This window comes from Neoarius graeffei, chromosome 2 (genome assembly GCF_027579695.1).
Source record: "Neoarius graeffei isolate fNeoGra1 chromosome 2, fNeoGra1.pri, whole genome shotgun sequence".
In the NCBI taxonomy this organism is placed as follows: Eukaryota; Metazoa; Chordata; class Actinopteri; order Siluriformes; family Ariidae; genus Neoarius; species Neoarius graeffei.
This window is the reverse complement of record NC_083570.1, coordinates 66,570,325-66,584,849: the sequence shown is the minus strand read 5'-3', so window position 1 is coordinate 66,584,849 and position 14,525 is coordinate 66,570,325. Positions and strand designations below refer to the sequence as shown.

General features: G+C 37.3%; 2 protein-coding genes across 2 annotated transcripts in view; both read right to left on the bottom strand.

Annotated features, from left to right (window-relative positions):
- Positions 1-7,885: 7,885 nt before the first annotated feature.
- On the bottom strand, positions 7,886-10,208 carry LOC132881814 (UDP-glucuronosyltransferase 2A2-like). The gene has a single exon (XM_060914741.1). It carries the CDS (start codon positions 10,198-10,200, stop codon positions 8,863-8,865), a length of 1,338 nt encoding a protein of 445 aa, XP_060770724.1. The 5' UTR covers positions 10,201-10,208; the 3' UTR covers positions 7,886-8,862.
- Positions 10,209-10,660: 452 nt separating this feature from the next.
- ube2q2 (ubiquitin-conjugating enzyme E2Q family member 2) overlaps positions 10,661-14,525 on the bottom strand; it is a 52,293-nt gene continuing 48,428 nt past the window's right edge. The window contains exon 14 of the transcript XR_009654079.1: positions 10,661-13,003. The gene's annotated coding sequence lies outside the window, so the exon portion shown is untranslated. The remainder of the gene's footprint in view (positions 13,004-14,525) is intronic.

The following is a 14,525-nucleotide window of genomic DNA, read 5'->3' as shown; positions in this document are numbered from 1 at the left end:
CCGCTAGAGGGCGCTATAACTAGGGAAAATGACTTCTAGCTCATATCTCATGATGCTTTTTGGGTAGAAACAAAATTCCACTATATCTGGAATCCTTGGGTCAAGACGAATCCGTCGCACCAATGCTGCCTGGCCCCCACATTGCTGCTTGCAGCTATATTGGTGTTTAATTTCGCTTGATATTTCTCCAGATTAAAGAAATATGTGGAGTTTTGCTCTCCTTTTTCTAACCATTGTTTCCGAGATCTTATAAAAGCTCCTTCTGCCCTTCTCCTATAGATCACACCAAGTTTTTCCTGTAAATTATACAGTTTTATTTTGTCTTCTTCTGTTAAGGTGTCTGGTAAAGGTTGAAAAAGTAATGAGATATCAGAGATAATGTTTTGTTCCTCTCGCTTCCTGATTTTAGCTAGATTGCTCCCAAAAACTCTCAAATATTTCCCTGATTCATATTTAAATAATTCCCAGTTTGAACCAAATGAGTTATCTATTTTTGCCTTATTAAAGTAGAATTTTATGAGCTGAGAGATTTTCATTTGAACTTTATCATATTTAAGAAGAGTATTATTGAGTTTCCAATGTATCGCTTTGCAGTTTTTAACAGAGGGGAAAAGGTTAATTGAAATATGGATAGCTTTATGATCACTCAATGGACAGGGAGTAATGTTTATCGCAACATCTTGTACATTAATATTTTTGGAAATTAACCAAAAGTCTAAACGAGAGAGCCTTGTGTTTTCTTTATTGCTCCAAGTGAACCTTACTGCATCTGGGAACTTTACTCTCCATATATCCATCAAATCAAGTCTCTCCATAAAAGATTTGAAGAAAGAGTTTCTGTTATTTCTTGTAGGTGGCCATCTATCTATTGATGAATCTAATGTTACATTAAAGTCCCCACCAATTATAATGTGTGAGTTCGGAAATTTGGTTTGCCAATGTTTTAGTCTGTATTCTATGTCGTTAAATAATTGAGTGTTTTCTGGATGAGAGTTGTACCCATACACATTAACTGTAATCAAGATTAACTTATTGAAGTCAATAACTTGACAGATAAAGTGACCTTTCGGATCAGTGTCCGTGTGTAAGATGTCATTATTGTATCTATTTTTCATGGTCAGAACACCAGCTGATCTTTCTGTACAGTGAGAAAACCATAGGTCATTGCCCCACTGGGATCTCCAAAAATTCACATCACTTGAAGTTGAGTGAGACTCCTGACAAAACAAAAATCTGTATTAAGCTGTTTGGTAAACAAAAATAAAGCTTTACATTTTATACTATTTCTCAAACCCCTGGCGTTTAGGGAAACAATAGACAATGAAATACTATGAAAAGTGGAAAACTTACTGAATACAGAAACAAGTAGCTATATATGCAGAAGTGCTAAGCATCACTCGCACCTGAACAGGTAACATTATTGGTGATAAATTTTCAGTGTAAACTTAAGCAAAAATGATGGTGTCCCTTTTTTCCATCCACATCACTCTGTGGATGTCATGCTCACATTGCTGGGGGCTTTGTTCATTAGTGGCTGGCTAACATTTTTCATGCTGAGATATCTTTGTTTTAGGGTAATCTTTAAAACAAAAATCAAACTAGAATGATATTTTTGCTCATCATTTGTAGACAGCAGGTGAAGGTGTAATTATGTACCTGTACCTATGTGTAGGTTATAAGTAGTATGAACCATCTCAGTCTTAAACTCTTTTTAGATCTAGATTACCAAGCAAATTTGTACACATCATTGTTCCCATATTAATACAGTGATAAGTATGCAAAATCTAGTGAAAAGACATATATACTGGTGTGTGTGTGTGTGTATATATATATATATATATATATATATATATATATATATATATATATGACAAAACAAATTTACAACTTCGAAAACAAAATGACAAGATGCAAAATACTTTTACGAGCACTGAGACAAATTTACAAACGAAAATTTTCACGGAAGAGGAATGTACCAAATGCCGCAAGTGACCCGGAAGTGATAGAGTGAGCGGTCAATTCATGTTTGTCTCCTCTGGAGTTTATGGTGACGGAATGTCGACTGTGACTGGATGATGTTTTGCCCCTTTTGTGGAAAACACATGAACCGCTTAACGCGATTCGTGTGGATGGTTTCTAGAATTTTTAAAGAATACGGACCAGAAAGAAGGACCTCTGTCTGGATTTGTAAATCCTTTTCAACTTATATTCAACTGAATTCAATTAAAGGACAAGGTATTTAATGTTCAAACTGATATATCAAACATATAAAATGTTAAAAATGAGAAATCTTTGTTTTTTTACAAATACACTGCAACCCCACTGTAATTAACTTTTTTCCTACAGACTTTTGCATATAATGACGCTTGTGCCTCGCGCCTTTTGTGACAATGAATCAGAGTTTGTTTGGTTGTTTTTTTTAAACAACAAAAACATCGTGTCACATCCACGCGCATTGTGCTCAGAGTGTGCGCACAGCACTATTAGGACTAATTACCCTGCACCTGTTCTGGATTAGAGTGCAATCACAGCGTGCGCTTATAAGGACTCTCTAAACACACAGACTTTGCGAAGTGTACACACTGTACCTAGTGTCTCATGTTACCAAGCCTTGTATCTGTATATTGCCTTTCTAGTTTTGACTTTGTTTTGTGCATTTAGACTCTGCCTTTCGTCTTTGCCTCTGGCATTTTGTTTGTCCCTCATGTGACCATTGCCCATTTCATGACCCTGCCCTTGTCTGACATTTTTTAACTGTTTGCCTGCCTGTTTGTAAATAAACACTCTTCCTGCAATTACATCCATCATTCGCCTGCTTATATGACACACTGAGCCATGCATTCCTCTTCCCATCAAAGACAAACAATAAGTTGTCAAGTCTGAAATCAAGTTAACAATACATATTAACGCCATAAAACAAAGGCTTAACTAGCCTAGCTTCGGTGTTGATCACTAACAATTATCAAGAATGGTGGCCAAAGGATTGATAAAAGGACGACTGATACCGCTAAACTTAACATCTAGTTAAAATGTACTGGCGCCAGGGGCGGACTGGCAATCTGTGCATTCTGGAAAAGTCCAGAACGGCTGTCCGGTCTATGGCCGTCGGCACTGTTCCATAACCAAAATTTTCAGTCTATCAACTAACAACAGGTGGCACTAAGATGATAATTTATCCGTCAATCATTATTCCATAGGCCTAAAAGCCAACAAAGAAGAGTAACATTTGTGTCTGTCAACAGAAAGATGGCAAGCAGAAAACGTAAGGAGAAAGGTGGATGGGAAAAGTTAAAACAAAAGAAAGTGAAGTCACTTGAAGAAGATGCTTCAAAATGTAGAAAGCTCACAGAGTTTTTTGGCAGCAGTGCAACTGCAAGCAGCAGCAGTAACGTTCATGTCACGTTATCACCGAGCGAGACTGAGAACCAGGTGGACATCCAACCTGACATGCTGATGATGATAGTCATGATGAGGGGCAGGCAGCTGAGGGAATTTCACCAGAGGAGGAGGTACCGGTAAGTGACAACGACATAAAACCATAGCATAAAACAGGTTACGTAAAGGCCACTCCTAGACCCCTCTCATAGTAGGCCAATCTTCTATTGACTGGATTTGCGGTGTGATAATGAGAAATATGTGGTTTATTGCTGTCAAAACAAACACATAACTACCAAGCAAGCCACTTATAAATAGATAGGCAAGCACAAATGGCCACAATTTCATATGTTCACCTCTGCATAATTCATGGAGATTAGGCTCTTTACGTTCAAGAGAACCAAAGCTCTAGCCTATCATTAACCAAAAGTTTGAGGGGGAGAAGTGCTTTCCATTTTGGCACTATTTACCTTTGTCTTCTCTTTTGTGGTGCGTGGTGGAATGTCTGTGGAATAGGCTACAAATGTTGTCTGAAGGATGATTGGTTGAATGGTATCATAACTAATCACAGCAGCATTGCATTGTGCAATTTGTTAATAGCCTAATTTTAGATCTGTTTGTCAGGCTTACCTACCAAAAAATCAGCATAATATTAAAACTATAAAATGTGTCAAGCAGGCTAATTCTTACACAGAATAGACCTAAAAGGCTAGAAATGTAATTGGGATGTAGGAAAAACCTCCAAACCTGTTTTATTCTTCTTGTCTGTAGCCTAGGTATCAAATGCTATGTTTATCCAAAGTTTTGGCTGGTTTTTAAAAATAGAATTTTGAGGTATAAGTACAGGTTTAAAGGCTGTCATTCCAAATAATACTATTAAACAAATGTTAATCAAGCATATGTCAGTGCACAGTGTGAAGGGTTTTCCTAGATGCCATTGCATAGTTTAGATATAATCAACAATAGCATCCAACTTCATCTTTTCAACTGTTTGTTTATTCAGGTTGAAGATAGTGGCAGCTCAAAAGATGACAGGGAGAGTCCAGGAAAGTGCCAGGATGAGGGATCAGTGCCCCAATATTTCAGCTGCCCCAGTTCAGACAGTTACAGCCTGGAGCAGTTTTTCAGTTACCACCCCCAGTAAAAGCCCAAAAACCTGTCTCTACAAAGATTGTTCAGCTGTAGAGATGGTACTAACCGTAAATGGCTTACATACTGTGAGGAGAATCACACTATTTATTGTTGTAATTATTGTTGGCAAAGTCAGTTACAAATATCAGTGATACAGATTTTTTTTCTCTTTAAAATGCAAGCATAGAAGTGACTGTAAAATAGCAGTATAAAAGACAATGTCTATGTTCATTTTTGTTTAGGAGATGCAAGTGATGTTTAGTCTTTCTTGAATATTAGGTGTTCTTGAGTTCTTGAATAAGCAATCATAAATAGTTCATCTGTGTAGGTTTTATTATGACAGACAATATACCACTATAGCACTTTACGATAACACTATAGTATAGTATACTATAGTAGAGTGGGCCTATTTGGGGGGAAAGTCCAGGGCCGTTTTTTGGTTCCAGTCCGTCCCTGCACATAGGTACATAATTACACCTTCACCTGCTGTCTACAAACTATGAGCAAAAATATCATTCTAGTTTGATTTTTGTTTTAAAGATTACTCTAAAACAAAGATATCTCAGCATGAAAAATGTTAACCAGCCACTAATTAACAAAGCCCCCAGCAATGTGAGCATGACATCCACAGAGTGATGGGTAACCCAGGGCATCCTGAAAGATTGCGTGCACAAGTGAGGAGCACCTCCATTCCTTATAACATATTCAATCCAGAAGATTGCATGATCAAGAGGCTCTATATGGGCTGGTCACGATGCAGCCGAGACAAATTCTGCATGTTCTCCCTGTAAGGTGGGTTATACAGCACTTCCTTCAATGCCTCTAAAAATACTGATCTGTCCAATTCAGAAATATCCAGGACTTTAGCTGTTCCCTTTTCTCTCATCCTTAACAGGTTTTTGGGTTGATCAAATGCTAGAGGTAGACCTAAAATGGGAATGCCATGATAAACAGCCTCCTGAATATCATTGGTGCAGAAAACAAAAGTGGAAGTGCTGTGTCGTTATTTTGAATTAACAACTCGTTATTATCAAGATATTATGCTTTCTTTCTTTGTTTGTGAGTTGTTTCAAGTTATTTCCTATTATTAAATTATTGTTATTATTTCAACATGGATTATGTACATTAAGATCAGGGATACACAAAAAGACATGCAGTTCGGTTAACAAGGGATGGCCTTGGGCTGAAGTGCCCTTGAGCAAGGCACCTAATCCCCAACTGCTCCCAAGGCACTGTAGCATAGCTGCCCACTGCTCTGGGTATTTGTGTGCTCATTGCTCGCTTGTGTGTGTGCATGCATGTGTTCACTGCTTCAGATGGGTTAAATGCAGAGGATGAATTTCACTGTGCTTGAGTGTGCATGTGAAAAATAAAGGCTTCTTCTTGACAGTTCTCTGATGTTTTCATGAAATGTCTGTGACGTGCTTACGTAATACTGAAATGGACCCACTTGTTACACCAAACACTTATGTTATATGTGAAATTTTAGGCACATTCTCCTTATCACGAATCACAAACAGAGGCGATGATCCATCTGTTATGGATTTAGGTTACCGGTGTATCATTGTCAATGTCCACCATCTAACTCGTTATGTTTTCTAAATCTTCACCATTCAGTTCATTCATGTGTTGCAAATCACGAATAATGTCATTTATTTTGCATTGTGGGGCTGGGCGGGGGGTAGGAAAAAAGCGTCTACGTTTTAACTAGATGTTAAGTTTAGCGGTATCAGTAGTCCTTTCATCCTTTTATCGATCCTTTGGCCACCGTTCTTGATAATTGTTAGTGATCAACACCAAAGCTACGCTAGTTAAGCCTTTGTTTTATGGTGTTAATATGCATTGTTAACTTGATTGCAGACTTGATAACTTATTGTTTGTCTTTGGTGGGAAGAGGAATGCATGGCTCAGTCTGTCATATAAGCAGGCGAATGACGGATGTAATTGCAGGAAGAGTGTTTACAAACAGGCAGACAAACAGTTAAAAATGTAAGACAAAGGCAGGGTCATAAAATGGGCAAAGGTCACACGAGGGACAAACAAAATGGCAGAAGCAAAGACGAAAGGCAGAGTCTAAATGCACAAAAAGTCAAAACTAGAAAGGCAATATACAGATACAAGGCTTGGTAACATGAGACACTAGGTACAGTGTGTATACTTCGCAAAGTCTGTGTGTTTAGAGAGTCCTTATAAATGCACGCTGTGATTGCACTCTAGTCCAGAACAGGTGCAGGGTAATTAGTCCTAATGGTGCTGTGTGCACACTCTGAGCACAATGTGCATGGATGTGACACAATGATGGGGTTTTTTTTGTTTAAAAAAAACCCAACCAACCAACCAAACTCTGATTCATTGTCACAAAAGGTGCGTGGCACAAACTTCATTATGTGCAAAAGTCTGTAGGAAAAGAGTTCATTACAGTGGGGTTGCAGTGTATTTGTAAAAAAAAAAGATTTCTCATTTTTAACATTTGCTATGTTTGATATATCAGTTTGAACATTAAATACCTTCTCCTTTTATTGAATTCAGTTGAAGATAAGTTGAAAAGGATTTACAAATTATTGCATTCTGTTTTTATTTATGTTTTATACAATGTCCAATTTTTTTATTTTTGGAATTGGGGGTTGTAGCTTGTAAACAAGTGGCACACAATATGGAATATAATATTTTACAAGTTTTATTAAATTAGTGCTGCGATGACCTGGCGACTTGTCCAGGGTGTACCCCGCCTCTCACCCATAGTCAGCTGGGATGGGCTCCAGCTTGCCTGCGACCCTGTAGAGAAGGATAAGCAGCTACAGATAATGGATGGATGGATTAAATTAGTGAATCTGAATATCCTTTACAGTACATGTATTATACAGTTCCACCAAGTGTTTTCTTAAAAAAAAAAAGTCTTTTTCTGTAGTCACCCATCCACCTTAAACTTTTTTTTTAACCATTCTGCGTAAACTCTGGACGCTTTTGTTTGTGAAAAGATCAGAAGTCCTGGCACCAGCAACCATGCCATGGTTAAAGTCAGAGAGATCACACTATTTTTCCCTTTCTGATGTTTGATGTGAACATTACCTGTAGTTCCTGATCTGTATCTGCATGATTTTATAGATTGTGCTGCTGCCACATGATTGACCGATGAGATAACTGCATAAATAAGCAAGTATACAGGTGTTCCTATTAGTGGATGGTAAGTGTATGTATGTATGGTGTATTGCAATAGATGAGTGTCCCATTAAGAGTGTATTTATGCATTTCACCAGTGTTCCCAGGATAAGCTCTGAATCCTCCATGACCCTGAACAGGATAAGTCAGTTATTGAAAATGAATGAATGAATGAATGAATGAATGAATGAATGAATATTAAAATGTTTAATCTCCTTTCTGTGGGCAAATACTCAAATATCATTGTAAGTCATAATTAAAGTTAAAAACTAGTTATGTAATTGAATTAATACCTACTGATTCTTGAGCTGTTACATGAACATATTATACATGGTAAACATTACATACATTAAAGGCATTTTATACACAAACATTACATACGTTAAATATGGTTGCCTCCATGACAACATATCTTTTGTTTGTTTTGTCACCTCATAAAAAGTTGCATTAACCACATTTTTGCAGTTACAGGCCTGACTGGCTATACGTTTGGTTCTGCTATTGTGAATTTTAAACACTCATGCAACATATTAGAGTGAAATTGCAGTACAACAACAGCAGACAATAGCAAGTAGCGTTAGCAAAAGGCTAGCCAGCTAATGTTTGTGATTGCTAATGTTGATGACTACCTTCTCAAAATAGTAATTACACTGGTCAGTGTTATAGGTTTAACCTAATACTGTATCAGTGTATCAACTGATCTAAATCCAATACTGCTTTAAAATCATTTAAATGTAGAGATGGGGTACTTTACACTGTTCACAATGTGCATTGCCATGTTGATTTTATGTCATTGTGTAAACGGTGAAGGAACTGGAAACTGAGAATACTATTAGTTGAAATTTCAAGTTGAGGGGTGTTTTTGGTGGTTTGTACTGGATGTAGGTGGGGAATTACAAGTTGCAACCTTGTCTCAAAAGCAGTAGTAGAATCCAGTTCAGTCTGGTTGAATTCACCTTACTGGGATTTCGTGGCTATGTCATGAAATTGCTTCTAATTATTATAATTTCTCCTCATTTTCACTAAATTTTGCATACTTATCACTGTATAAATATGAGAACAATGATGTGTACAAAGTTGCTTGATAATCTAGATCTAAAAAGAGTTTAAGACTGAGATGGTTCATACTACTTATAAACTACACATAGGTACATAATTACACCTTCACCTGCTGTCTACAAATGATGAGCAAAAATATCATTCTAGTTTGAGTTTTGTTTTAAAGATTACTCTAAAACAAAGATATCTCAGCACGAAAAATGTTAACCAGCCACTAATTAACAAAGCCCCCAGCAATGTGAGCATGACATCCACAGAGTGATAGGTAATCCAGGACATCCTGAAAGATTGCGTGCGCAAGTGAGGAGCACCTCCATTCCTTATAACATATTCAATCCAGAAGATTGCATGATCAAGAGGCTTTATGGGCTGATCACGATGCAGCTGAGACAACTTCTGCATGTTCTCCCTGTAAGATGTGTTATATAGCACTTCCTTCAATGCCTCTAAAAATACTGATCTGTCCAGTTCAGAAATATCCAGGACTTTAGCTGTTCCCTTTTCTCTCATCCTTGACAGGTTATCGGGCTGATCAAATACTAGAGGTAGACCTAAAATGGGAATGCCATGATAAATAGCCTCCTGAATACCATTGGTTCCTCCATGGGCTACAAAGACCTTAGTCTTGGTGTGTCCAAGTAGGTCATTCTGAGGCATCCAGTCCACTAGTAACGTGTTGTTGCCAAGGGTAGAAGGTTGAGGTCCAGTGTGTCTCCAAATGACTTTGTGAGGCAGTTGGGCAAAGGCAGCTGCTATCTCATCTGTAACGTCACCTTGAAGTTCTCCAAAAAGAGAGCCCAAAGACATTATGATGAGCCCATGCTTCCCTGAACTCTGGACAAACTTTTCTAGATCATCAGGAAGTGGATTGGAAGGCTTGCACTGGAAGCCACCCATATAGACCACATTTGGCATTGTGGGTCGTGGAAATTCAAAAGTAAAGTCATTTCTCATGAGCCAGATATCTGCGTTCTGAAGAAGGGAAAAATAATCCACATCAGGTCCAAAGTATTTCTGACAAAAAGCCTTGTAAGGTTGGCCAAAATAGGTTGATTGTTGATAGGAAACGGTGAAGTAATTCAATACATTTATAACTCGTTGGATAAAAGTCATTTTATCTGTTAGCTCTGCTCCAGGAGAAGGTACATAAGACAGAGGGGAAGGAGCAATGACAAAATGGCCTTCTCCATGAATAGTCCAACGAACATTGAACACAAGAGGGAGGCCAAGCTTGTGTGCTAGTAGCACACCACCACCCATAGCAGGGTCGGTTAACATCATATCAAATTTAGCCTGCTGCAAAGATTTCATCAAGGGCTCATTTTCAAATATAATGGCAGTCATGTTGCAAATTTTTTCATTGATCTTAGCGAACATTTTCATTCTCTCCACTAGAAACATGATTTTGCTCCAGAAGGATGTTTTTAGTCTTTGAGCTTGTATCACGAGACACAAAAGTGGTAAAGTTTTGAGCATGTACACCCACGTCAACAGTGATGGAACTGTAGTAGGGGGACTCTTCTTTAACATACATACTGCTTGAATCTCGAATCACTGTGATGATGTGACCTTTTGAATGTAATTCCATAATGAGAACCTTCATGTTAATCCAGTGGCTTCCCTCAACTGGATATACCAAAATTTTCCCTGAATGGACCCCATATGGAACAGATAACAGCGACAAAATTCCAAGGACAGCTGAGTGATGCATCTTCTTTCACAATCTACAAATAGAAAAAGATTAAGGATTTTTTTTTGTTTTACCACACTATATAAAAGGAAAAAAATAGTTTTTATATAGTACTGTGCAAAAGTATTTGCACATGCAAAGAAATGCTGTCATGTTTTGACATGGTATATTTTATATATAGTATATTTTTCTATAAAGGGCTTTCAGTGTTTGAAAAAAAAAAAACCAAAGAATTTGGTGCAAAAGTTTTAATTTATTTTGGGCTTTCTGGTATCAACACAGGGTCAAAATTATTCATACATGAAATTACTAATTCAGTGGTTCTGAAAGTTTTGAAAGCTGCATTTTGAATCAGCTGAAGTTGTTTGATGGTTTTTTTTGGCAGGCCTGTGAAACGGCCATTACAGTAGTCAACCCTACTAGAGATGAAGGCATGTATAAGTTTTTCCAGATCATTTTTTGACATAAGTCCTCTTAGTTTGGAAATGTTTTTTAGGTGATAAAATGCCGATTTAGTGATTGCTTTCATATGACTGTCAAAGTTTAGCTCGCTGTCAATGAAAAGATTTTTAACCATATCTTTTGTTTTAATCCCCTTTGTGTCAAGAATAGTGGTAATCCTGAGTCTTTCATTTTTTTTCCCAAATAGAATTACTTCTGTTTTATCTGTGTTCAGCTGAAGAAAATGTTGTGACATCCAGTTGTTGATTTGGTCGATACACTGGTAGAGACATTCAAGGGGGGCATAATCATTAGGTGATAGAGCAAAGTAAATTTGGGTGTCATCTGCATAGCAGTGATACAAAATTGAGTTGTTCTTGATAATTTGTTCAAGTGGGAGCATATAAAGGTTGAATTGTAATGGTCCAAGGATCGACCCCTGGGGGACACCACAGGTCAAGGACATTGATGTTGAGGTACAATTTCCCATGGTAACAAAGAAGCTTCTATCTTTTAAGTACGATTTTAACCAATTGATAACTTTACCAGTCAACCCAACCCAGTGTTCAAGTTGATATAGCAGTATGTTGTGATCAGCAGTATCAAAAGCTGCACTGAGGTCCAGTAAAACCAGGACCGATGTTTTGCCTGCATCAGTTTTAAGACCTATGTCATTTATAACTTTAATCAGCGCTGTTTCAGTGCTGTGATTGGCACAAAATCCTGACTGAAAGTTATCAAAGCAGCTGTTTGATATCAAGAAGGCAGTTAATTGATTGAAGACAATTTTTTCAAGGATTTTCCCGTTGAAAGAATTTGGTGCAAAAGTTTTAATTTATTTTGGGCTTTCTGGTATCAACACAGGGTCAAAATTGTACATACATGAAATTACTAATTCAGTGGTTCTGAAAGTTCCAAAATGTCTTTTAACTTGCCAAGGCCTCTTAAATTCCTGTTAGTGATCATGATTGACTACAGCTATTAGCGTCTCTGTGCCAACATATAAAGGATTTGCTGAACAGCACTCACTGGCTTGACCAACACCTAGTACAATTGAAAAGTCAAGGAGTTCAGTGAAGATCTGGGAAAGAGGATCACAGATTTACACAACTCAGGAATGTCTCTTACAGCCATTTCTAAACAACTGCAGATTCCAAGATCATAAGTTCAAACAACTGTACATCAGTACAAGTTATTGGGAGGTGTAGCCACTTTTTCAGAAGAAGACCGAAACTGTTACCCTCCCTCAGCTTAGGGAAAATAGGTTCAGTTTTGCATCTTGTCAGTTTGTTTTCTGAGTTGTAAATTTGTTTTGTCTTTGGTATTTAAAATAAAGTGTTTTTGCTGATATAATTTTGTTTTATAAAATGTAAAATGTTTTAGATTTTGTAATTTTGTTTTGCACTTCCTGGCCACCGTACCCCATGTTGATTTCAGAAAACCCCAAATAAATTAAATCTTGTGAAGCAAATTCTAGTTTGTTTTTTCTTTTAAAGAAGTATGTTGTACATTCTACCACAGAAAAAGACCAGTTTAAAAAGCTATAAAAATTTAAAGCCCAGTATCGCCATGACTTTCATGTCCATGATGACATGACATCCATGTATGTAAACTTCTGTCTGCAACCGTATTTTGTGCAGTTTTATAAGGAAATTGGCTGGCAAGTTTTACTGAGCATCTTGGAGAATCTGCTGTGGTTCTTCTGGACACTCCTGTCACACTTCCTTCTGTTTTTACACATAAAACAGCAATTTTGTATTATAAAAGGATGCCTCCGACTTTTGTAAAAGTATTGTATATATCAGTAAATATCTAAACTCCACGTCTCGTCATTCAGAGATAATCCTGAAGTGTATAATAATATGACATGCAGCTAAAATGGGTATATAATGTGGGGAAAGCAAATATTAAGTTTATATCAAAAACATTAGTTCTGAGTCAATCAGTCCCCAAAATGGAAAACCTACTGCGGTATTAATACAGTGTTTTTTTATTCGTGAATCTTTGGCTTGATGCAATGTAGCTTAATTAATAACAACAATAATTAGCCAGCCACTTCTAATTTTGTCCAGCAAAGTAGATTTTCAGTTGAAAGTTTTATACCTCAGTCAAAACGACACTGGTTGCTAGTTCTTGAGGTCCCATAAACTGGACAAGACAATAAAATACAATACAATGAATGATAGTCTTTCACCATAAATGCTTCTTCAATACTACTTGTACAGTACAAATACACTTCTTTGGATGCTTTACTCCAGAAAGAACTAAAGTTACAGATACTCTCGAAGTAAAAGCAAATTTTGCTAGTTACCTAGAATTTCAGGAAATGGATACAGTCCGCACCGTCTGAATGTGTGTATGTAGGTGAAATGCCCATGTGAATGTAAAGTGTGAGAGCCTATCAGTGACAAACAGACCTCAGAAAGAAGTACAAACAGTACCTCTGGACATAATGTCCAAACATCATGTTCTATTGCTTGAATGGGTGAACCTTCATCCCACTTTTAATAAGCTCTACAGCTATAAATCTATTCAGGTCACTATGTTATATAAATGGTTAGGTAAACAGTAAATGATTGTATATTTCTTAAACATTTATCTACACAACATTCATCCAATGTATTTGTTCAAACTTCTAAACTATGATTATATTATGATGATGCCGATAAAGAGATACAGTTAGGTCCATAAATATTTGGACAGAGACAACATTTTTCTAATTTTGGTTCTGTACATTACCACAATGAATTGTGAACAAAACAATTCAGATGCAGTTGAAGTTCAGACTTTCAGCTTTAATTCAGTCAGTTGAACAAAATGATTGCATAAAAATGTGAGGAACTAAAGCATTTTTTAAAACACACCTCCATTTCAGGGGCTCAAAAGTAATTGGACAAATTAAATTATTGTAAATAAAATGTTCATTTCTAATACTTGGTTGAAAACCCTTTGTTGGCAATGACTGCCTGAAGTCTTGAACTCATGGACGTCACCAGACACTGTGTTTCCTCCTTTTTAATGCTCTGCCAGGCCTTTACAGCAGCGGTTTTCAGTTGCTGTTTGTTTGTGGGCCTTTCTGTCTGAAGTTTAGTCTTTAACAAGTGAAACACATGCTCAATTGGGTTGAGATCAGGTGACTGACTTGGCCATTCAAGAATATTCCACTTCTTTGCTTGAATAAACTCCTGGGTTGCTTTGGCTTTATGTTTTGGGTCACTGCCCATCTGTATTATGAAACGCCGACCAATCAGTTTGGCTGCATTTGAGCACACAGTATGTCTCTGAATACCTCAAAATTCATCTGGCTGCTTCTGTCCTGTGTCACATCATCAATAAACACTAGTGACCCAGTGCCACTGGCAGCCATGCATGCCCAAGCCATCACACTGCCTCCGCCGTGTTTTACTGATGTGGTATGCTTTGGATCATGAGCTGTACCACGCCTTCGCCATACTTTTTTCTTTCCATCATTCTGGTAGAGGTTGATCTTGGTTTCATCTGTCCAAAGAATGTTCTTCCAGAACTGTGCTGGCTTTTTTAGATGTTTTTTTAGCGAAGTCCAATCTAGCCTTTTTATTCTTGAGGCTTATGAGTGGCTTGCACCGTGCAGTGAACCCTCTGTATTTACTTTCATGCAGTCTTCTCTTTATGGTAGATTTGGATATTGATA

Coding starts and splice junctions, on each gene's coding strand:
- LOC132881814 (XM_060914741.1), bottom strand. CDS start 10,200: ATGCTCAAAACTTTACCACTTTTGTGTCTCGTGATACAAGCTCAAAGA.